Source organism: Canis aureus, chromosome 20 (assembly GCF_053574225.1).
Source record: "Canis aureus isolate CA01 chromosome 20, VMU_Caureus_v.1.0, whole genome shotgun sequence".
NCBI lineage: Eukaryota > Metazoa > Chordata > Mammalia > Carnivora > Canidae > Canis > Canis aureus.
The window spans coordinates 43972527-43997138 of NC_135630.1; the positions used below are offsets into that span (position 1 = coordinate 43972527).

At 49.0% G+C, this 24612-nt stretch overlaps 1 protein-coding gene across 1 annotated transcript in view; it reads right to left on the reverse strand.

Annotated features, from left to right (window-relative positions):
* The window catches only part of TMEM163 (transmembrane protein 163), a 224648-nt gene that overhangs the window by 3371 nt on the left and 196665 nt on the right, over window positions 1–24612 (reverse strand). The window contains 1 exon segment of the mRNA XM_077861496.1: window positions 5879–5990. Within this exon segment, the coding sequence (XP_077717622.1) occupies window positions 5879–5990 (112 nt within the window).

Below are 24612 nucleotides of genomic sequence, written 5' to 3' on the forward strand. Positions count from 1 at the left end.
TAAACGCCGCCACCATCCACCCAGCTGCCGAGGCCAAAAAGCTAAGAGCCCACCCTTGACATCTCTCACACCCCAGATCTCACCAGTCTGGCAAGTAGTGCTTACCCGCTGTGCCCTCCCCAGCTCAGCACCCAACCCCGGCGCACCTGCCCCTTGACTGCACCCCTGCGACGGCCTGAGAACCCTCCCTGCTTCCCCCCTGCCCACATCTCCCGCCCGCCCTACACAGCAGCTAAAGACCTCCCCTAGGAAAGCTGCCCAAGTCTGAGGAACATCCAAACTTCGAGACCAACAGGAGCAGCCCCTCCTGCCCCCACCCCCCGCAGCCCGCACAGCCCTTCCCCGGGCTCCCACGCTGCCTCCTTCCCGGCTTGAACCCTCAGAGCCCCGAAGTGATTCCTCCTACGCGTGCTCACCCTCCTACCTTCTCATTCTTGCTGTTGGTTGGTCTCCAGGGAGCCTCACTTCCTAACATGGTGTTTTTACTATTTTTCTTTTTACAAACATCTCTTTCTTCTCCCACTAGAAGCACCAGCTTAAGGACAGGGGTTTTGTCCCTCTCGCTGTATTCCAAGCCCCAGAACAGTGGCTGGCACGTCTCAGGGGGCTCGGGTGATTACCGCATTAATTAATGAATTAATAGATGGAGGGAAGGAGGGCCTAGAACATGGCCTCAGCTGTGTCCGAGAGCTCCTATGAGCAGGAGCCAGGCTGATGGGACCCGAGAGAAAGGGCCTCCCAGCCCAGGCGGGGCCTGTGGCGAGGCCCTTGGAGGCACCACCTCTGAGGGGCAGGTTCAGAGCCCAGGGGAGGCTCAGGCCTCAACTGCAGGGCGCAGCCTGCGGCTCCCTGGAGGGTCAACGTCCCCACTCCCTTCTGCGGTCTGTCGAGGTTCAAGCCAGTGGCTTCCAACCCAGCTTCCCCTGAATAAAGGTGGTGGAGCCTGGGAAAGGCCAACAGCTCCGCGTTCCGCCCACCCGGGGGCCACATCCTGGGAGAGGGAGGCCGGACTCCTGGGGAGCCAGCAGCTGCGAGGGCTTTTCCAGGTGTGGCCTGCACCTGCGCCGCAGCTGGGCCATCCCTGCGGCCACCCACAGCGCGCACCTCCGCCCCTCAGCCCGAGGCCTCCCCTGATGGCTGTCCAGCCTGGCTGGGAGCTCGCTGGGGGGGCCCTGAGTGGCCGCCTTGGCTCCCCCCACATCTCCACCTGTAACCGTGGAGGCGAGGACAGGCCGGCCCCCCTCGCCCCAGGGCGCCTGCGAGCCTGACTGCGCGGCTTCGGCACGCTCCCCGTCTCGGGACGGAGGGGGAACTCCGCATCCTCGCGGTCTCCGCGCCGCACGTGGCCCCCGCAGCCGACCCTTCCAAACCCACGTACCGAGAGCATCCTGGGCCACCTGCAGCCGCTCGTCACGGCAGGGGCCGCTCTGTGCCACTGAGTCCGTCCCAGCCCCGGCTCACGGAGCTCGCTGCACTTCCTCCCTCTCTGCCCAGCCCACGGCCTCGTCCTCCGCAGTCCATCCTCAGCTCTGCACCCACAGCTCCCTGCCAAGGGGGGCGGCCGGTTTCCCTCCTGTCCTCTGATCCATCAGGACCCAGTTGCCCTTCTCCCGGGCTGAGGAGCTGGCATCCTGGCCGTCCCTGGAGTCTTCCTGTCTTTTTTAACACACAGAATCAAAATAGTCCTCTTGGGGGGCGGGGGGCTCTGCACACAGCTTTTCCCAGAAGGCCACCAAGAGCACCGGCAGCGTCCATTCCTCTGTCACAGGCCACCTGGGCTAGTGTACGTCTTGGGCCTTCTCCACGTTGGGGGAATTTTATTTCAGGGTGAGTAGAAACAAGGGGAAGACAAGGAGCCGGCCACTGCCACCATTTGCTCCCCGCTCGTCTTTATGGGGGGCGGCTGGAGCCCTCAGGGAAGCCCGTGAGCTCAGGGAGGATGCAGAGAGCAGGTGAGCGTCCCCTCCAGCAGCCACTAGGTGTCCACTCAGCCCCACCAAGTCACCCGGCTCTGCCAGCCCCAGCCCGGCCAGCAGCTAGCTCACCACTTGGGCTCTACTCACCTTTGCGTGTGACAGAGCCTGACCCAAGTCAGCTTGACCTCTCGTAAGCGTGCAGAGGAACATGGGCCGAGCACCCAGGGCCAAGGGGGCCCTTCTGGACCTGCTGTGCCACATCCTTCAGAATTTAGAGCCTTCCCAGCCAGCCTTTCCGCATGAACCCCGCGCTCACAGCAATGCCCCCCAGACCCCCCATCTGAACCCACAGCAGAGGGGGTCGAGGGCAAACAGAGCCCTACCGGCCACTCACTTCTGGGTGCTGTGCCCGCCCACCCAGGCTCACAGCTGGTCCCCATCCGCCGGTTAAAACCAGAGCTGTCGGAAAGAGTAGATGCTATTGTCAGTGTGAGAACGCAAGGGAACATCACAGGCCATCCTGATTAGAGGCTCCACCGCTCTGACCGTAATGACCGGGGGGGGGGGGGGGGGGGGGGGGGGCCTGTAAAATCAAGCACATTTTACCCAGAAAGAACGTTCTAATTAAAAATTTTCATGTGCTTGAAAACCATCACAGGCTCTTAGGGTTCCAGAACTTGAGGGAACGCGGAGAGTGGGCCCAGAACCCCCCCTCCTGCTCCCCACTCACGCAGGCCGCAGGCGGCTCTAGAGCCCAGCAGCTGGCTCCCCGTCAGAACTTCCCCCAGGACCTCTCCACAGTCCTCCCCTGTCTGACGGCACCATGAGCTTGCTGTGCAGAAGCAACCTACCTGCTAACCCAAAGCCGACGTGGGCCTGGGGCTGACAGCAAAAGCCTCACGTTGCCTGAATATTCAAAACCCCAACACCGAATGGGACGAGATCAACCACACACCATGGCACGGAGCGGGAGCATCTGGAATCAGCCCGTCACCCCCCTTTCCCTGAAGGTCTGCTTCTCGGCTGTAAGGACACGACCCGGGGACAAAGGGTCTGGAGGAGTCAGCCTGGCCCAGTTCACACACAGCCTCAGCGTGGGAAGGGCCACCACCCCAGGTGACGGAGAAGGCCTGTCCCCCTCCTTCCCTGCACGGGAAGCAGTTGGCTGAGCTTGCTTCCCTGTTGGAGAGGAGCCCTCGGGCTGACCCCTAGCCCTGGGCCAGACCACGAGAGGGGTAGTCCCAGGGAGGCGGCCACGGGGTGCCCTCCGGAGCCAGCCTCTCAGAAAGCCCCTGAGATTATAGGCGGGCCTGGCTTCAGAGCCCCATCCTGCCCCCGCTTCCCGGAGGAGAGAGAGGAGATAGTTACACGTGGATCTGCTCACCGAAGGATGAGTACAACTGGGAGCTCAGAGAACACAACTGGCGGAGGCTGTAGTTCCTGCTCGTGGCCTGCGGGCACCCCCAGCAAGCAAGGCCCACCCTGCAAGGGCCCCTCATGGGTAACAGGCTTGGGGAGGGGTCACCGGCTGCCTTTGCTCTTTGCAGCAGTGCTCTCTGCCCTTTCAGGGGCTCTCTCATCAACCCCTGCGACATTTCGACCTTGAGCCCTGCTCAAGGTCCCTGCCACCCTCCACCCTCTGCCCTCACACTGTCCCACGGCGCCCTCTGCTCCCCACACTTCTCTCGCTCCTGCTCTCCTTCCCTGGGCTCTGTCTTCCACCTTGACCACTAGAGGGCTCTTTAGAAAACACCATTCGTGTCACCTTATGTATTAAATATTTAACAGAACATCCAGAATCCCACTGTAGACCTGATGTCCTGCAGGGTCTGCCCAAGCCCCTCACCCCTTGTGCCACTCTGACACCCCAGACTCTCTATGATCCCCAGGATGGCTCCCCAACCCCGCTTTCCGCCTGTGGGTGGGACAGTTTCCACTCAAACCATCCACTTCCCTTTGTCATGACCTCTCTCTGGTTCAGGACTGTAATGGGAACACTGCTTGTGTGTAGCCGGTTTTGTGTGTGAAAATTATAAAGTCAGACGTTATTAATCAAAAAAAAAAAAAAAAAAAAAAAACCGCAAAAACCTACTTCTCCTTGTGGTCTTCTCCATAAGCCACATAAAATGGTAGGTTAGAAGGACACAGAAGCCTAAATAGAAACTTAATACGTCGACTATTGAATGTGAAGACAGACCACCAGGCAAGGCAGGGGACCCTCATTCCGAGCCCCCCTCGTGGTGGGAGAGGGTGGGCCTGACTGCTGAGCCCACACCCAGGCTTCTGGGGGGGCGCCCCCTGTGTCTCCACTGTAGTCAAGGGACTAGACACATGCTGATGTTCTCCAGCTCAGATTTTCTGACTCAGGGGCCCAAATGAGGACTGGAACAGGTGAGCCCGGGGAGCTGTGCTGTTGGGTGCAGCCTCCCCCGGGCCCGCCCTCCCTGGCCCTTGGGTCCCAGGTGAAGAGACGCGGAGAGGGAGGCGTGGACGCACGGCTGGGGAAGCCACGGCCCGGCCAGGCCTCTGCTCTGTTCAGCCTGCAGGGCCCCAGCAGAGCAGTGTCCCTCCGAGCAGCACTGCAGGACCTCAAGGGTGGCTGGGGAGCCCACACCCAGACACCCGGCTAATGCCCGGCCAGCCATCAGCTCTCGGCCAAGCGACCCTGAGCTCTTCACCCCCACGTAAAGGAGGACTCCGTGTCCAAAGGAGGCCTTTTCTTTCCCGGGTTAAAAAACACCAGATCACAGAGATCACAGGGAATGAACACTCCTCCTCAGATTCTGGGTCTGCCCCCCGATCGGCGAGGGCACCCACACAGGCCGGGCTCCGATGGGACCCTGTACTAGGCTTGGCTTAATGCAAACTGCCTAGAAGGCCACGGCGTCTCGGTGGGTGACAGAGGCCTCCAAGACTGGCACGGGCCGTGGCCTCAGGCCTGCGTGCGGCCTTCTCGGGGGACGGAGCCACACGTCCTTTTGATCTGGCTCTGGGTGAAAGCAAGGGCCTTATAAATTCAGGTTTACGAGACAGAAACCTCAACGAGGTGGTTCTGATGGTGCAGCGGGAGCTAACGTGGCACCTAACAGCGCCAGGCACCTACCACTCCGTAGACCCCAGCCGGCCCCGCGCTGCCGCGGCATCCCGCTCTGACCGCAGCAGACCCGGGACCCCACGAGGGAGGGCCGAACCCTGCCCTCACCCAGCCTGCCCTGGGAGTCGAGGAGCTGCCTGGGCCACCCAGCACCCACACAGGGGCCCGCGCATTGCTTGAAGGCAGAGCAGGGAAGAGGAGGGCTCAGTCCCAGTCACCGATCCTTTTACTATTTTGAGCAGCTTTTACTGCTTAGAAAGCTTTGGTTTCATATGGGCCCATGGCCTCCACAGCCCAGGGAGGAAGGGGCCATCCTGCAGGGGCGAAAGCAAACAGCAGGCCCTGCTCGAAGTGGCACTTGAGAAAGACCAGAGAGCTGGTGCCCAAAAGGTCCCGCAGGAGTGCTAGACACTACAAGGCCCATCTTCCCTGGACCCTGTGACACTGTGTCCTGGCCCCTCAGATTGGCCATGGAGGCAGCATCAAATCTCCGTGTGCCTGGCATGGACGGGGGTGCTGGTATAATCAGGGCTTCCTGGGTCCCACCTCAAACTCGCAGAATCCGAATCTTCAGGGGTCAGGCTCGGGACTCTGTACTGTTAACAGACACCACAGGCTGGGGAACCCCAATCCCCCCTGTTAAGAGGTCAGAGTGCAAGTGATTCGTGAAATTTATTATCTTCCCGGGGTGCAAGACATCTGTCCTGACATGGGAACCCTGAGGATCACTAAACAGCCTGGGGAGGGGGAGGACAGTGAGGAACAGATACCAAATTGTTGAGCTTTTCTGCAGGACAAGGCCCTGAGAAGCATCTTCCCTCACCGTGAGCTCAGCCACCGGGGATCAGGCACATTGGCCTTAACTCACCGTCTGTTATGAGTGCTCTGCTGGTCAGAACCTTCCCCAGCATAAACTTCAACACAGCCAGGATGCTGCAAAGGATCCCGCTTAAAATGGAGACGCTGAACAGGAAATCATCCTAGGAGAGAAAGTTCCAGATTTCAACAGTTCACCTCCTGCTTGAATAGATGATCTGCAAACCACTTGCCTTCAAGATCACCTTTGGTCCCAGAACAAATAATCAGTTGGGTATGCTGCCACCAGGTGGGAGTATCTTGCTTATTCTCATAGGGCAGTTACCTGTGTCACCGGGAATTGGACAAGATGATCAAAACCAGATTACATTCCCTTGGAAACTATTTCTTTTTCTTATTGGAGATTCCCCTTGACACTCCTCTGCCAAAATGTTTGGCAATCACTGATCAATAACGTAATTGGTCAGAATGCTATAAACGGGGCATGCTATGTGTAGTTTTTCATAAATCATTCAAAAAGCAGCTGGAGAATATGGGAACATGTAAGTACACCACGTGACTACGAGCACTTCAACACAGAGCCCACTGAATCGGCCGCACAGTCAATTATGGCTAAAGCGACTTAAAACCATGTTTTTTCCTTAAACTCACACAAGGCTATTAGACGTTCAAATATAGGCTTCAAGGTGGGGAAAAGGCATCTAAAAATATAGTCTGCTATTGACGTTATCTTAGCACTTCCTATAAGTTTCTACCTTAACTTTGCAAGCAAATGAGTGAGTCACACATGCAAAAGCCAGCACCGCTATCTTATGACATTAGGGCCCACCATCCTCCTCAGCTTAGTGCTCCCGTGCATCACTCCCATGAGACACAGCCTCCAGATTCTCTCCAATATTAAAACGCAACTTCCAGCAGAAATCTGATAAAGCATCAAGATACAAAAGAACTGATTCCTTAAGCATCTTATTACCCAAATCCACTAGCCTAATGCCAGAAAGATGGGAAGAAGGAAGACATGGCCTGTTTTCCTGGCTTCAAAACTGAACGAAATCATTTGAAAAATCACCTCCCTGGAAACAAGATATCTGCAAGGCATCAAAGCATCTCCCCTAGAATACTGATCAATGGTGGTTTTAACGTATGTCCCCAGATCCTCTGCTAATCCTTCTTCCATGAGGTGCGGCTTAATTCCTTCACTGTGGGCTGGTATCTAACAAATAAGGATGGAAAGGGGGAAAAGAGTGACTTTTGAGTGGAGTGGTCTGGTGAGTGATCTTAGACAAGTGATCAAGATTAGGAAGACCATTAATAAGTGATGACGGTATCATGCGCTTCCTGATAAGATGTGACCTGACGAAAAGAACGGGTCTTGGTGTTCTACTCAAAAAATCCATAACCACAGCTGAATCTTGAAAAAACACTGAACAAACCCACATTGACAGACAGTGTACAAAACTTCTGCCCTGAGCACTACTCTTCACGCGTGTCAAGGTCACGAAAGGCAAGGAACAAGCAAGAAACTGTCACAGGTTGGAGACTATGGAGACAGAGGACTAAATGCAACATGGTGTTCTGGACTGGATCCTGGAAGAGAAAAAAAGATATTCAGTGGGAAAGCTGGGAAAATTGGAATGGAGCCTGGAGCTTTAATACCTAGTAATCTCGGAGTTTGGGCAAACGCACCCCGGTTATCTCCATGAGATGTCAGGGAAGGCTGGATGAAGGATGTATCGGAACTCTCCGTAACATCTTTGTGACTCTTTTATAAATCTAAAATTATTTCTAATTTTAAAGTTCTTTAAAATAATTACCTCAGCGAATATTATGATTACTATTTTACCTCCTCAAATTATCAACAGGGATGATGCCAAACCTAGCATCTTAGGGCAGATCCCAAGTCCCTGCTGTGCATGAGGCCACAAAGCAGAGCCCACGAGGGGTAGGGGGGCGGGGGGCCAAGGAGCTCCAAATCACAACTCCCGCTGTGCAGGAACTCTGGCTAATCATGGGTGTCGGTGCCCAAAGGATATAATGCAATGGGTCGACATAGACCCAGTTGCTGACAGGATTCAGAAAGCCTAAGCTGGGGGAGACACAGTCAAGCACTTGGGACTCCAAATTCAGAGGCTGAATTCTTGCTTTGCTCACCTCGCTTTCTCATTCCATTCCATCTCTCTGCTGGTAATGCCTTCATCCCTAAATTCCCAGAAGTGGTGAAAATCTGTGTGCACCCCATCTAAGTCCCAAAGAGCTGGGGTACCCTTCCCCATGCATCTTGAGAAGAGCCACTGTGATTTTAGCGGTCCTCTCCTGGGTCTGCTATCCCAGGGAGCTCACTGCTGAATGGGGAGGGGGCTTAGCTGAAGGGCAGTGAGGCACCAGTGGACATTTGCTCAAATCTGGACCCCAGTGTTTACTGGGGAAACAGACCCGAGCGCTGAAATCTCAGTTGTCTCTTCCACAGGGGAAAGGGTGATACCTGCAGCCCCAAGTAACCAAACGATGTGCAGTAAATGTAGCAATTGGTGCTAAAGAGCCCAAGCACATCATCCATGCACTAACCTATCCCACCAAACAGCCACACTGAGTGCTAATGGCGAGCCCCAATTTTTTTCTATTATCTAGAGAAAAGTAGGCATGGTGTAATGGAAAGAAATATAAGAAGGACTATGAGGGGACCCGCAGTGGCTTGTCAAGGCTTCACCCACATCATCAAGGCTGCTCCAGTGAGGGTCAAATGCAATTCCGGTCCACCTTCACAGTACTGGTTGTCCTTGCTCTGCTTCACCCTACACCCCACCGTCTCCCCTCCAGGCAGCCCTAGTGACTTCAGGGACAACAGTCTGCCAGATGCTGCTTCTGCAGCCCCCACCAGCCTGTAAACTCTCATCCCTGCAGTAAAGCCCTATTCTCTACCATCTAGAGTGGTTCTGGTTCTCTGCTTGAACCTGAAATACTATTTCAGAAGGATGCTTAAAACAGTGCCTGACTGCTGAAGAAGGTCGCTAAGAAGACACGACTGCTGGCTGACCTACCTGCAGGCTGGACTGGCAACTGGAGGCTCCCCGTCCCCGTCTGTCCTTGGAATGTGAGTCCCACTTGGCTTCCCCACTCCCAGAAGCTGCCCCAAGGATACAGCCTTGAAACAGAAACGTGGTATTGGGACTCTCTAGCCTGGGTATGTGACTGAACCCAGGTTAAACCTCTATATAAACTTTCAAGATTTGGTGGACAGGATCGTGGAAATCTAGTCATGTTGTGGTCAACCAAGATAAGCCTCACATGTAAGATCACTTACTTATAAAACCTACCATCTATGTAGGTTTGATGAGGACTCAAGTTTTGGAATGCAAGGTATGGGGCCTCTATTTGTGCCTGTATGTTTACATACGTCTACAGATCTATGGATCTATGTCATGTATGTGATGTTTTCATACCTCCAGAGGGCATTGCCAAAGGTACTCTGTACAAGAGCCCTATTTAATTGGCTTAAGGAAAAATAAGCTTTATTATCAAACATGTTCTTATGTAAAACTAAAACACGGTTTTCTTTCATCTGCTAAAAGGACAAAGTTTTCTTGGACTATTGGTCTTTTGATGAGATTATGAAAGGTTTTTCTTTACCTTTTAAGTAACCTGCCCAGAAAATGAAGATTCTGTTTTGTCAAAATAGTTTCCTGTGCCTCATGTTATCTTTATCAGGTCTTTGATTACTCAACAAAACTGAGTTTCTATTATAAGAGGTGTTTTTCACAGCTATGTAACTTTCTTATTTGCCTTCAAAGTCTTTAATTAATCACTTTGGTTAAATGGATTGTTTCACAGTGACCTGTGATCCTATTTAATCAAGTGTTTTTAAACATTGTATATTTTTGAGAAGCTTCCCAAAAATCAAATTCTCAATCAAGTCTTAACAATGAACTAACTTTGGGATTTTCCAGAGAGACCCACAGTATCTCAAAAAATGTTTTCTCTCTCCTTATGAAAAGAAGATGTTTAACTAATTAGGCTTATCTGATATGTTAAATTTCATGGGAAGCATTGTCAAATATGAATGATGCTAAACTTTCTTTAGGGCATACTTGTCTGAAATTCCTAAAAACCTAATATGTCCTAGTAAAATGTTATCAGTCATCATTTTAAAATGTATATAATACAGAAATAACCAAATTCTCTAGTCAATTACACTATAATAAACTCTCTTCAAATCTTTAGCCATGGCCATTTTTAAGTTTTTTTGTCATTTACAGTTTCTGTTTTATTCTGATGCTTTGGCAAAAAGTGTTCCTGTAAAAGTGCTTCATCATCAAGGAGATTCACGGAACAGATTTTGACTAGTAAAGGTTTCTGATAACTAAGATCAATTTGCCTTCATGTGGAAAGGACAATAATGAACATTTCAAGTATCCCTCAAGGTCACCTGCATAGCCCCACAATATGTCCTGGACCTGTCTCTCTGTCTTCCTTGCCCACATCAGTAAAATGGGCACATGACATCAATGTTAACATGTGAAGACTGCCTTTGCTGCAGGACACTGTACAGGCTTTGCTGGAATATCTGCAAGGGGAAAAATGGGCAGTGAACCCACAGAAAATTCAAGGCCAAGTGCTGCAAAAGGTTTAGAGAGTTGTTTGGTCAGGTAAGATGCTCATTGTCCCGGAAGCTATGATTGATAAGATGTAAGCCTATTTATCCCTTAAGAGTATAAAAAAGATGGAAGCCTTGGTAGGGATTTGGATTCTTAGGGGACTTATATTCCCCACCTGGCACAACGTCCCTTTCTCTTATGCCACCTGGGAAGGAAAGGGCACATATGGGACTGGGGATTAGAGCAGCAAGCCACCTTTGAGAAGGCAAGAATATTAATGAAGCAGATTAAAGCTCTGGGCATCTCCCAAACAGAGCTATGATTTGAGTTACATGTGTCTACGACTCCAGAAAACAGACAAAGGAGAGTGCCCCTAGGATTTTGGTCCCAGCTCAGGAAGGGGACAAAACTTGATAGACCCACAGAGCAACAGATCCTAGCACTGTGCATAGCATTGTTCCAGGCAGGAATGAATCACAGCAACTAGTAGGCTGCTAAGAGCTGTTCACGAACCCTAGCTCTTAACTGCTGGCATCAGCAGTTGGGCTATCCTCAAGAAATTAACCCTATGGCTTAGAAAATGAGAAGCTAAGGGATGGATGACTCACAAGTGGGGTCATAATGTATGGAGGGACTTTTGGGTCTACCTGTGAGAGCCTGAGGCAGCAGTTGCTAGTAAAGCATTGGCTATCCCTGGAATCAAGAAGCTCGTGCCCCGGGGGGGAATTGATACCTTACCTCAGAATAAGACCCAGCAACTGACCATTTAATAGATACAGAAGATCGGATCTGTAGAAGGTGGCCACCATAATGCCAACCTGAGATGGCACATTGCCAAGGATGCCAAATTGCACTTGAAATAGAGTGACTTGATGATTAGCGATCTAACAGTCATTATGTATTATGTCATATGTATTCTAAAACACTCAAGGCAGCCACCAAAGGAGTCCAAGGCCAGCTACCAGAGCTCCCAAATGGTGAGGGTGGCAAATTGATTATACTGGCCCCCACCCTCTGAGTGAGGGTTCTAAATATTCTCTGGTTTGTGTGGACCTACCCTAAGCTTTTCCATGTTCCTACGCAAACCAAGCTGCCCCCAGTAGGGGATTTAAAAAGCCTAGTGCCACGTATGGATACCCTTGCCAAATATACAGTGATCAAGAGTCACATTTCAAAGGTCATGATGTGCAAGACAGGCAAAAGAACATGACATGGAATGCAGGTTCCATCTTTCCTATAACCCAAAAGTAGCAGGGTTGGTAGAAAAGAAAAAATAGAATATTAAAGCAGCAGATTAAATTACTAACAAGTAAAACCACCTTGACTGGGTGGACTGAAGAACTGTTCTAGGTTTTAATACATTTAAATGATCAACCAGAAGGGTCTGTGACCCCGTATGCCAGACCAGGGACCCCTGCTGAGGGCCCCAAGATCATAAACCTACAGAAACTTCATTAAACAGCCATTGCCCTGACTCTGTGGATCAACATGCTGTGCTGCTGAGACCACCAAGCCCTATCACACCATGGAAAGGAATTAACTACTAGAATTTGCAATGCAATGTCCTGCCAAGATGGCTAAATCACTTCAAAACCCTCAATGAGGGGGAATTGATCTCTACTGGAACCCCATTACCCTGATGCACATCGGACCTGCCGAAATGCACTACCTTGGATGGAATACGCACCACTGAAAGAGGGAAAACACTGGGGATCCTGGTCTGCCAAACCCGTCTCCCAGATCATCCATCTCCACAGGCCTGACAGTGTTGCCTTCCCCAACCAACACATATAATATGTACAACCAAGTCAAGTTTCTTTCTTTTTTTTAATAGATTTATTTATGTTAGAGAGAGAGAGAGAGAGAGAGAGAACACACGCATGAGCAGGGGGTAGGGGCAGAGAGAGAGGAAGAGAGAATCGCAAGCAGACTCCACACTGAGCGTGGAGCCTCACAAGAGGCTCAATCTCATAATCCTGAGATCAAGACATGAGCTAAAACCAAGAGTCAGATGTTAACCAACTGTGCCATCCAGGTGCCCCAACCAGGTCAAGTTTCTAAAGTTGCCAACCTCGCTATCCTCAAAACTAGATGGGCAATTTTTGTTTCCCCCTGGTACAATCATTTGACTGCCATCTTTGTTCCTTCTGTTGGCCTGGAGTATGTGATAGCCACCCAGAAAGCCTTAAATGATAACCAAAAGGCCTGTCCTTACTAAAATATCTGTAATGAGAAACCTGTCCTCCGAAATCGGATGGCCTTGGACATTACTATTGCACCATTAACCAAACAAAAGGTTTTATATTCATATCTGATGAGTCTGCTAATATGTTGTCTTTATTAAATCACATGAGGGCACAAATGAATACCCTCAGTGATCTGACCCCCAGCCTAGGGCACTTAATAAATCATTTGGATCATGGGGCTCTTGGTGGAAAAAGTTATCACTGATTATGAGAATTATTAACTTCTTTTTTCTCTTGCACATGTCTGCATGGTTGCTGTGGCATCTGCGTCCAATGCAGCCCAAGAGCTGCCAAATGAGCCACCTCCATGCTACAGAAGCCCCTTGCTTGACCACTCATGGCAAACTGTGGAACAGAGGGCACATAAGATTGTAAAAGCTGATCATGAGAGGGGAAATGTTGGAAAAAGTCACAAAAAACAATGATTGGGGGCACCTTGGTGGCTCCAATTCTTGGTTTCAGCTCAGCTCATGATCTCAGGGTCGTAGATCGAGACCCGTGTCAGGCTCTACACCCAGCGAGGAGTCTTCTTGAAATTCTCTCTCCCCCTCCCCTTACTCTTTAAAATAAATAATCTTTAAACACACACACACACACATAGACCACCAGTTGACCTCCAAACTGAACCTGAGCAATTGAAGGCTCCCCATCCCTCCTCTGTCCTTGGAATGTGAGTTCCACTTGCCCACCCTCCTACTCCTAGAAGGTGCTCCAAGGATACAGCCTTGAGACAGAAATATGGTGTTGAGGCTGGACTAGTTATGTGACTGAACCCACTTTAACCTCTATATAAACTTTCAAAATTCTGGCAGGCAGAAATTACTCGTCTTGCAGACGCCCAAGACAAGCCTTAAAGTTAAGTTCCCATGCTTATCACACCTGCCACCTACCAATCTGGAGCAGGCTGTCTCTCTTTGGTGTCTCCCTGCCCTCTGCTTACGGGGGATGGTTTCAGATTATACCCGGGAATCTTCCAAGGGGATTGCAAACTAACACTGGCACAGAGTAAATGCTATATTTAAATGTAGAGAAGCCAATATGCAAAACCCAGGCTTTTCTGTCTGTGGATTCTTTCTACAAACCATCCTCTGCTTTCAGGATCAGATCTGAAGGAACAACTGCCTTCCCAAAGCCTGGGAGAACAGAGACTGTGGCTATCTCAAGGCCTCACCCAGATCCAGGAGGCTTTGCTCACTATTGCTGCACTGATCTGCCTCCAAAACAAGTAAACCCTGCAGAAGAACCCAGGAAGGACCTAGGCTAGCACAGGCCTGCCAACTGCCTCTTCCAAAACCAGCTTTCAATATCCTAGAAGTCCTCTGTAATTTCCCCACTCAAGCCCACCTGGCTCCCTGCTCCCCACGTAATGTCAGAAATGTAGTCATCAGCTTGCTGGAGACATTGAGTCCCTGCTATGGACTGTTTGTGTTCCCCTAAAATGCCTATGTTGGGCTCCTAACCCCAAAACAATGGTTTTGGGGCCAAAGGATGAGGCCTTTGGGAGGTAATTAGGATTAAATGAGGTCTTAAGGATGGGGCCCTCATGATGGGATCTGTGCCCTTCTAAGAAGAAGAAGACATTTCTTTTGCTCTCTCTACCTGCATATCCTGAGAAAGGGCCAGGCAAGCTACTAGTGAGAAGGCAGTTGTTTATAACCCAAGGAGAGATCTCTCCTCAGACACTGCTCCTGTTGGCACCTTGACATTGGAGTTCCAGTCTCCAGAAACAGTGAGAAATAAATCCCTGTTGTGTAAGTTACCAAATCTGTGGTGTTTTGTTATAGCATCCCAAGCTGGCTGAGATGATCCTGAGTATAATAAAAAAGGGAGTTTCTGAGAGGATTACTTCCCAAGAATCAGGAAGCCAGAGCAGATACGGCTAATGATGAGAAATTGCAACCTGAGCCGGTACATACCACTGCTGACCTCTTTCAGAGTCATGTCTCCATTAATTCTCACAACCCAGCCAAGTGGGAATCTGAAGTGGAGAATCAGATGCACAGAGGACAAATGACTTGCCCAGGGTCACACAGCTAATGGGGGGACCTGGATTTGTTCCCAGCTATAAAATGTACCAGAGTACCTCCTTTATGGCCTCGTAAATATCCCTCACGTTCCTAAACTGTGGACTCTGTAAAAACAGAGAAATTGCCTTTTCCTGGTTAGGTATTCAGTTTTCACTGTTAACAACACTGAGCCCCCATGATTTCTCACAGCTGAGTCTTTACTTAATCTGAGCAAAAAGGTTCAAATAAGTCAGCTACTCACTCAGAAGCCGAAGACAAATACATATAGTCAAGTTAAGTGATACATAGATTATATCCATGCAGCCAAAGCTTCTTTATGGCTCTGTAATGATACAGGCCTTTTATAACCATCTCAAAGCTATAAACAATTGATACACTTGACCACACAAAAATTAAAACAGATGCAGGGAATATGTTATAACAAGTACAAACTCAGAAAAAATATTTTCACAAAGTGTTAACCTCCCTTATAAAAAAAAAGAGCTCTTAGAAATCTGTAAGAAAAAGGCCAAAACAAAACTAACAGAAAAATGGGCAAAGGACACTTAGAAAATGATAATGAATTTTAAACACATGAAAGATACTTAAGCTCACTCATAAAAGAAAAACAAAATTATACGGCAATATCATTTTTACCTAACCAAAAGGATTATTAAAAACTTTTGCTCCTTGAAAGACATTAAGAAAATGAAAAAATAGTCCAAAAGATATTTGTTAAAGGATTTGCATCCAGAATATATTAAGATTTTCTATGACTCCCTAAGAAAGCAGATGAGTCGTTCTTAATAAATGAGAAGATTTGAATAAACATTTCACCAAACAAGATATATGACTAGCAAGTAAGCGCATGAAAAGACAGCCAACATCATCAGTCAACAGTCAACATGCAAAACTGCATACACATTAGAATCAGTAAAATTAAAGAGATAAGACCAACTGCAGTGAGGATGTGGAGCGACCAGAATTCTCATATACTGCTAGGAGGAGTATACATCCGTGTATGTATATGTCACTTTGTAAAAACAGATGGGCCACTCCTCATAAGTGTAGACTTACCACAGGACTCAGCAATTCCCTGGTATTTCCAAAAGAAACAAAAGCTTCTGTCCACACAGAAACCTGTCCACCAGTGTTCTAAGCGCTTTTTATAGTGTCAAAAAACTGAAAACAACCCAAATGTCCAACAACTGGTGACTGGAGAAACTGTGATGCATCCATACAATGGCCTACTATTCAGCAGTGACAAATCATTATGCTAAGTGAAAGAGAACAGGCACAAGAGACTAAATAATTTATTATTTCTCTTATATCGCATTCTAGAAAATGAAAACTATGCTGATAGGAAGCCGATCAATGGTTAGGGAGAAGGGTGATTAATGACTTCAAATGCGTATGATGGGACTTTTCTAGACTGACAGTATTCTCTGTATTTTCATGGTGTTGGTAGTTCTGTGACTATGTATCAAGGGGCACCTGAATGGCCCAGTCAGGTAGGCATCTGACTCTTGGTTTCAGCGCAGGGTAGCCTGTAGCCTCAGGGTTGTGAGAAGAGCCCTGCATCAGTTTCCATGCTCAGCATGGAGCTTACTTGTCCCTCTCCCTCTGCCTCCTCATGCCCCTCTCCAACTCACGCTCTCTCTTAAATAAATAAAATCTTTAAAAAAAAAACCAAAACCTCATCAAATTCCATGGGTGAATATTACTGTATGTACACTGTATTTCAATCAAACTAATTTTTAAAAAAGAAATTTATCTCAGGGATCCTTGGGTGAAAATTAGTATTATTTACATAATTCAGCTTATGCACATTATCATAACGTACATAATCTCCATTATCATAATGTGAGACCGAAGACAGAGATCAAAGCATAGTCATTATGAAGATTAAATCAGAAACTTAGAGAGGTCAGGGGTAGAACATGGACCCAAAGGGTCTGACTTCGAGTCTCATGAATTTCCTACTGATGTATTTGCACTGTCTGAGTGAGTCAACACTCCTTTTTATAGACTTATCTCAAGTGTTTCCTCCTCTAGTAACTATTTCCTGACAACTCAAACTCTACCAACTGACACTTGCACTCCACACCCCCTCACTCTGGACCAGGTTCACATGTGTCTCGTGACTCAGCCTTGCACTTGCTTCCTACACTGTTTCTCTCTCCTACAAGCTCACTAAGAGGAAAGATCATTTCTCATTCACTGCAGTATCCATCTCTGTTGCAATAAAAAACGTTTATGACATGTCCCCATACCAGTTGAATGGCTAGTATCAAAAAAGACAAGAAAGCAAGTGTTGGTGAGGATATGGAGGAAAAGGAACCCTCCTGCACTGTTGGTGGGAATGCAAACTGGTGCAGCCACTGTGGAAAACTATGGAGGCTCCTCAAAAAAAAGTAAAGATAACACACACACACAAAAAAAGTAAAGATAGAACAACCCTATGATCCATAATTCCACTAATGGGTATTTACCCAAAGAATACAAAAACACGAATTCAAAAAGATACATGCACCTCTACATTTATTTCAGCATTATTTACAACGGCCAACATATGGAAGTAACCTAAGTGTCCACTGATAGATGAATGGACGACGAAGGAATAGTATACATACCAGAATATTACTCAGCCCCAAAGAAGGAAATTTTGCCGTTTGCAACAAACAACACAGATGAACCTAGAGGGCATTATGCTACGTGAAATAAGGCAGAGAAAGACAAATACTATATGATTTCACTTATATGCGGAATCTATAAAACAAATGAACAAAACAATAACAGTAAGAAACAGACTCATAAATACAGAAAATGAATGAGTGACTGACTGCCAGAGGGAAGGGGAATGGGCAAAACAGGTGAAGGGGAGTAAGTATGAGGTACGACCTTCCAGTTATAAAATAAGTAAGTTATAAGAAAAAAAGTACATGTAGGGAATATAGTCAACAATACTGTAGTAACATCGTATGGTACAGATGGTGTCTACACAGACTGTGGTGAGCATTTGTAATGTATGTAATTGTTGGATATGTTATACACTTGAAATTAATATCATATGTCAACTATACTTCGATTAAATATTTTTTTTAATTTCTGATATGAACTTCGACACTATTACAGGGATGTCAAAATCATAATCCGCAAAGTCTTTGACAGCCATTTTATGAAAGACATAGAAATGTGTATCCACATAGTCACTGTCATCTTAACCCTCAGTGACAGTCAGGAGCAGAGTGTTAAAAACCTAACTCAGGGGACACCCGGGTGGCTCAGTGGTTGAGTGTCTGCCTTCGGCTCAGGGTGTGATCCCAGGGTCCTGGGATCGAGTCCCGCAACAGCCTCCCCACAGGGAGCCCACTTCTCCCTCTGTCTATGTCTCTGCTTCTCTCTTTGTGTTTCTCATGAATAAATAAATAAAATCTTAAAAACAAACAAGCAAACAAGCCTAACTCAGTAAAGGCAATCTGGGGTGAAGGGAGCACACAGGGGAGAGGCCAGGCTGACCGGTTCTCTAATGATTAAATGGGATGCTGGAATATACCTTGAAATGGGAAGGAACACCACCCCAGGGAGTGTTCTTGAGCACCAGCTGTTTCCCTGGACTGTTGGAGGGAAGCAGGACATTGGTGGTGGCAAGAATGAAATTCTGTGAAGCCTGACCCTCACACTCATGCTCCCAGAGACCAGACAGACATGAGCTGGGTCTGAACATAGCCCCCTGCTCTCTGCCAGCCAGGGCTATGGGACACAGAGGCTTCATGGCGAGAACACTCCACCTGCCCATCACCAGGGCGGCTGAGTTCCTCCTGCCCTGTGGGCAACAGTGCATGATCCCCCAGCCCAAACTTCAGGACAGCTTAGAAGCCACCTTGACCTGCCCTGAACACGGCCTCTACCCTCCAGATCACACATGACAAAGGCCAACAGTCCATCTGAGTGGAGTGCCTTTCCACAAGCTAGTAATGCCTCTGAGATTTTCCAACTTCATTGATCCCCAAATGTGAAAAGCAACATGTTAAGTCAATGGAACAAAAAACAAAAAACAAAAAACAAAAAAAGGAATTCCGAGAATCTGACAGATCGCCATTGTACAAAAAACCTTCCACCCCCAACTCACGGGTCTGCAGCAAAATGAACCCTGTCTTGCCTTAGAGACCAAGTCACTGAGGCACATCCCCAGCATCTCCTTGGCCAGTCCCCCAAATCTGGCCCACAACTGGACAAGAGAGAGCATACCTTCTGTATACACATGAGGTGGTCTTAAAATCACAGAGCATCAGATCTGGAAGGACTTAGAGACCATCTAATCTACACGGCAGGTGGGGAAACTGAGGCTCTGAAAAAGCAGGTGGCTTTCCCCAAAGATATGAGAGAAATAGCAGCAGAGCTCAGAGGTCCCAACCATGCTCTGTGTCTCCCTGGACAGCGGACCACTATCAACCTCTTCCGATTTTCTAAGCCCAGCCTGGAATGTGATGAAAGCCGCACAGCTAGTTTTAGGATTCAAAGGCAGATAGGGGAGAGTTGATAAATCTTGACCTGGGGAGGATCCTGGCGCCGATGTGTGATATTAGCTACTGTACACCAGCTCAGGAGAGTTTGGTCTGCAAGATCCGGACCTTGGGCCCCTCGGCTCCAGGAGAACAGGGGGCCCCTGCCCTGGCCCGCACTGTCCGCTGACCTGGCGGCAGATAAGAGTCACCATGACCTGCTATGCATACACTGAGAAGATGAAGATGAAGGTCTTTTCACCTCCTCACAGTAAGCCAAGCCCATCCAAACCAGCTGGATGAAGCTGAGCCCTCTGCCCTCAGCTTTTCCCACTCTCCCTTTCTCTCCCTCTGCTCCAGCCACCCCCGCCTCTGCCTTTCTCCTCTAACATGTGCAACATGCTCCTACCACAGGACCTTTGTTCATGCTGCTCCCTCTCATTCCCTCACTTGCATCATACCTGTACTCAAACAGCACCTGCTCGGTGAGGTGGTCATTGACTGTAATCTCATCCTCTGATCTTTTTTCTTTTTTTTAATGGCACATTTCACATTCAAACACGTGTGGCTATTTAAATTGAGCAAAACTGAAAACTCAGTTTGACTAGCCACACTGCAAGCGCTCAGGAGTCACATACGGCTGTTGGTCACCGTGCGGGAGAATGCAGGCTTAGAACATTTCCATCGTCACAGCAAGCTTGATTAGGTGGTGGGGACCTGGAAGCAAGCAGGCCGTGCTCTCCGACTGGCAGAAAGCAGGCAGTGGCGGGAAGGTGGTCGAGACGAGGGCAGGCCAGGCGCGTGGTCAGAAGAGGCAGGCAGGGAGGGCATTCAGCCCCGCATTCAACACACACGCACAGGGCTTAGATCCAACACGACTGACCACACCCGGCCTCAAAAGGCTCCCAGGGACTCGTTTTGCTCCTTTGAGTCATCATAGACTGTCTTGTTGAGGTATAAGTAACAAATGATAAAAGGCACAGCTTTTAGACGTTTGACAGGATACATTCTGCCAATGGTAGCACCCACCGAACCAGGCCCAAGACGAAACGCAGAACATTCTGCTTAGGTGGGAAGGCTCCTTTGCATCCCTTGCTCTGCGGCCGCCTCCTGAGCACAGTCAGCAGAGCACTTTAGTCTATTCCTGAATTTTTTTTTTTAAGACTTTATTTACTTATTCATGAGAGACAGAGAGAGAGAGAGAGAGGCAGAGACACAGGCAGAGGGAGAAGCAGGCTCCACGCAGGGAGCCCAACGTGGGACTCGATCCCGGGTCCCCAGGATCAGGCCCTGAGCTGAAGGTGGCACTAAACCACTGAGCCACCCGGGTGGCCCTGCTCCTGGGTTTGACATAAATGTTAGCACCGGCGTCTGCTGTTCCGCGGGCCACTCTGGCAACTTGCGGTGTTGGGGACACGTCGGCGGCCTGCAGGCGCCGGGCATGGCCTAGGGGACCGCGTTCACAGCCCGCCCCGTGGAAGCTCTGTCCTAAGTCACTCTGAACGCCTGTTGACACCGGGCTTTGTCACCAAGGTCCCGAGGGAGAGGCGGTCAACGAGGCAGGGAGCAGGTGAAGCAGCAGGGAGGAAGCCGGTGGGGGCGGTCCCCTCCCCTGACACGGGAGACCGCCTGCCATCAAGACAGCTGTGCCAGCAGGTCAAATCCTAGGGCGAAATGAGCTCCGGGGGGCAAGCTGCTAGAACGGTCTCTCCCAGCAGCCTCTACAGGGCCAGCCCGGTCACTGAGTGAGATCTTGGCTGTTGGATGGCCCAGTGCCACCCTCCAACAACTCCACCTACCCTCCCTGCTTGTGTTCCCCCCAAATTCCTTACGTTGTAGCCGTGAGCCCCGGTGGGATGGTGCTGAGGGGTGGGGGTCTTTGGGGGGTGACCAGGTCAAGAGGGTGGCGTCCTCTGAATGGGACTCATGAGGACACAGCCGAGGGTGACCCTCCAGAGCCAGGAAGAGCAATCTCACTGACACCCTCTGCCGACACCTTGATCCAGACTTGCCCACATCCAGAATTGTGAGAAATAAAGGTTTATTGAGGAAGCTGCCCAGTGTGTGATATTTTGTCCTTGTCACCCGACACACTAAGACATTCCTTGTCACTCCCACCACTCTCCTTTACCCCCAAACAGAGGTGTGATGGGAGTTAACACCTGTCAGCCGGAGCCAGCTTCTGATGGATTCACACTACCCCATAAAATGGATAGGCCCTGTCTCTGGCTGATGGCTGGCCAGCAGCAGTTGCCAACACTGCGACACTGAGTTTCTCCAACCTTCCTGCAGCCACCCCGTTCTTCCATACAGCCCCATATCAAAGCATTTTTATCCACAGTGTTGCTCAGGGGGAAACCTTTTGTAGAAATTATTATTATTATTATTATTATTTTGCAGTACCACTTGTCACCTCCTGTTTTAAGCTTGGTCCTTATCATAGGTGATACTGGTAGTTCGGATTCGAGGTCACAGTGAGCTGTGGCCACTAACACACTCGCCCCTTCCCCCAAGACCAACACGTTCCCTCCTCGTAAGATGTGTGACAGCACGTGGGAGAAAAGGGAGGCTCACTTGCTTATGCTTGCAGAAAAAGGGGCGTCCTTTGCTTTCCTAATGAGGACAAATTTCAAATCATTCTGACACTACATGGGTTACAGAATTACCCAGGGAAATGCTAGTGCTGGCTGAATAGTAAATGGGTATCGATTTACAGCCCCAGGTGGAATTAAAAGTCACTCTCCTTCTCAGGTCTTTTCAAGGCACCCCTCCCCCAACCCAGCAGATGAGAAAAACTGGCAGATGTGGAGGAAATCACACCAAGCATGAGCCCTCAATGTCCCCCTGGTGACAGGCACTGAGGGGGGGGCACTTGATGGGATGAGCACTGGGGGTTATTCTATATGTTGGCAAATTGAACACCAATAAAAAATAAATTTTAAAAAATAAAATAAAATAAAAATGGAAAAAAAATGAAAAAAGTTTCCCCCTGGTTATTAAGTTACATTGACAAATTGCCATGGATTCACATTAAATGACTTCACAATTTTTAAATCAGCATCGGACTGCTCCGATGTCCGGAGGGTCAGGAGGTGGTGTTCAGACACTCAAGCCAGCAGCCAGGCAGTTCTGCAGCCAGTGGACTTGGGGTCACCGGTGGGACTTATGGGCAGACTGGGGAGCCCTGGTCCCTTGTGATTTCTGGCCAGGCTGGCTCACCTGACCATCGAGGCCCCATCGAGGGCCTGCAGTCCTGTGAAGGGAACAGGGGCCCAGTTCCAGGGCACCCCAAAGCTCGAATGCTAGGGTCACGAGATGCTGTAGAGGAGGGCAAGGCGGCGTCAGCTGAGGCACTGTGACTGCCTCGGGACGAGGGGGCACTTTCAAGTGCTTGGCTGCCATGCCAAGATGCAGCCTGGCTTCTGTCACGTGAGGCATCAAGTCTGATAGCTGTTTTCTGATGCAAGAGAACATGCAAGACGCACGGGGAGGACAAGCGCCCTGACCCCTGATCACTGCCTGCCATGGAACTGGAGATGAGCTGTGCTGGCTGGACTCACACACCCCTCTCCCCCTGTAACTATGGGACAGCTGAAAGAAGTAACACCTGAGGGTTCCCTAAAACGTGAACAAAGCATGGGAGCCCTTCAGCTAACCCTTTGTGACCCAGAAGGCACTGCTGCATTTGAACCACTCTGTTCTGTAAAGGAAGTAGGATCTTCCAGCTTCCTGCTTTTCTGCCTCTGGTGGTATGAATAACATGCCACACGGACACCTGGGTGGCTCAGTGGTTAAACGTCTGCCTTGGGCTCAGGATGTGATCCCAGGGTCCTGGGATCGAGTTCTGCATCAGGCTCCCCGCACGGAGCCTGCTTCTCCCTCTGCCTATGTCTCTGTCTCTCTTTCTCTGTGTCTCTCATGAATGAATAAGTAAATCTTAAAAAAAAAAAAAAAAAGTCACTGAATATCATGCCAAAACCCCAATCAAACTAGAGAGTTCCTTACATAACAGGCATCACAATACAAGCAGTGCTACTATTGATGCCCACTGGAGACAAGGCTCTTTTCCAAAGCCTTCATAAACTATTTCATTTCATTTTCAACATAAGCAGTTCAAGATTCCTGCTAGGTAGAAATCATGAGCCACAAACAGAAGGCTAAGTGTCCCCCCTCGGGTCAGGTCACACAGCTAGTCAGGGACACAGAAGGTATTCAGACTCCCAGCTGTCTGACCTAAACTCTACTACCCTTCACACTGAGGAACATGAAGCACAATCTTCCTCTCAAGCTGCCTGACGGCCCTGACTTTCAATTGTGATTAAATAAAAGAAACAGAATAATGCATAATGCAAAGAACACTGCTTTATGTATCTGATAATGCCTTAAAAATCGGAAGAGGGATCCCTGGGTGGCGCAGCGGTTTGGCGCCTGCCTTTGGCCCAGGGCGCGATCCTGGAGACCCGGGATCGAATCCCACATCAGGCTCCCGGTGCATGGAGCCTGCGTCTCCCTCTGCCTGTGTCTCTGCCTCTCTCTCTCTCTCTCTCTCTCTCTCTGTGACTATCATAAATAAATAAAAATTAAAAAAAAAAAAGAAAAAAAAGTGCCATTTAAAAAAAAAAATCGGAAGAGATGCCAATTTAAGATACTGGAATAGACACACATATACAGGTCTTATAACGGCCACTACATGGCAACACGGGGGACTTTTGGGGTTTTTTGCTTTTGCTTTTTTGAAGCATGAACCCACGAGGACAAATAAAATAAGAACAACCGCCACAAAACTGTGTGAGTTGGGAAAGGAGACTGAAGATCTTTACCTGCCTGAAAGGTGCAAAAAGTGGTGGAATCCTAGGGCAGAGCATAAGGTTGAGAAGCAACGTATCAGAACCCCCGAAGGTTCAGGGATCAATGCCACTAGCACTCCTGGAATAGCAGTTAAAGAGGTAAGACTAAAAGGAGGAGGACTAATTGAGAATTTCTGTGAGAGCCCGGACCCCCTCCCCCGCTGTCCAAAGTGTGCTCATGCTGTTCCTCAACAGGCAGGAAAGCCTATTCACTGCAGAGAGCAAAACAAAGGGTCTCTGCCCCCGGTGGGCCAGGTGCAGCTGAAGGCAGCTGTTGCTGCACTGAAAACAAGAGGGCTTAAAGGAATTTTCCTACTACCCTGCAAAGTTAACTAACCCAGAAGAATAGGAGAAATGACTTTAAGTGCATAAAATACATAGACTTATAAAAGAAACCAATTTATTAGCATGCACCTACTCAGATTTTTAAAAAACTCTACATTTTAATAAGTGCTTCTAAATGAATGTATTAAATAGCAAAATAGTGGATGGATTAAGAACAGCAATGTAGTGGTAGGCACAAAAAATATTTTGAGATATCTGCCAAAACCCATCTTAGACATTATCTGATTTCCATGGGTAAACAAAAT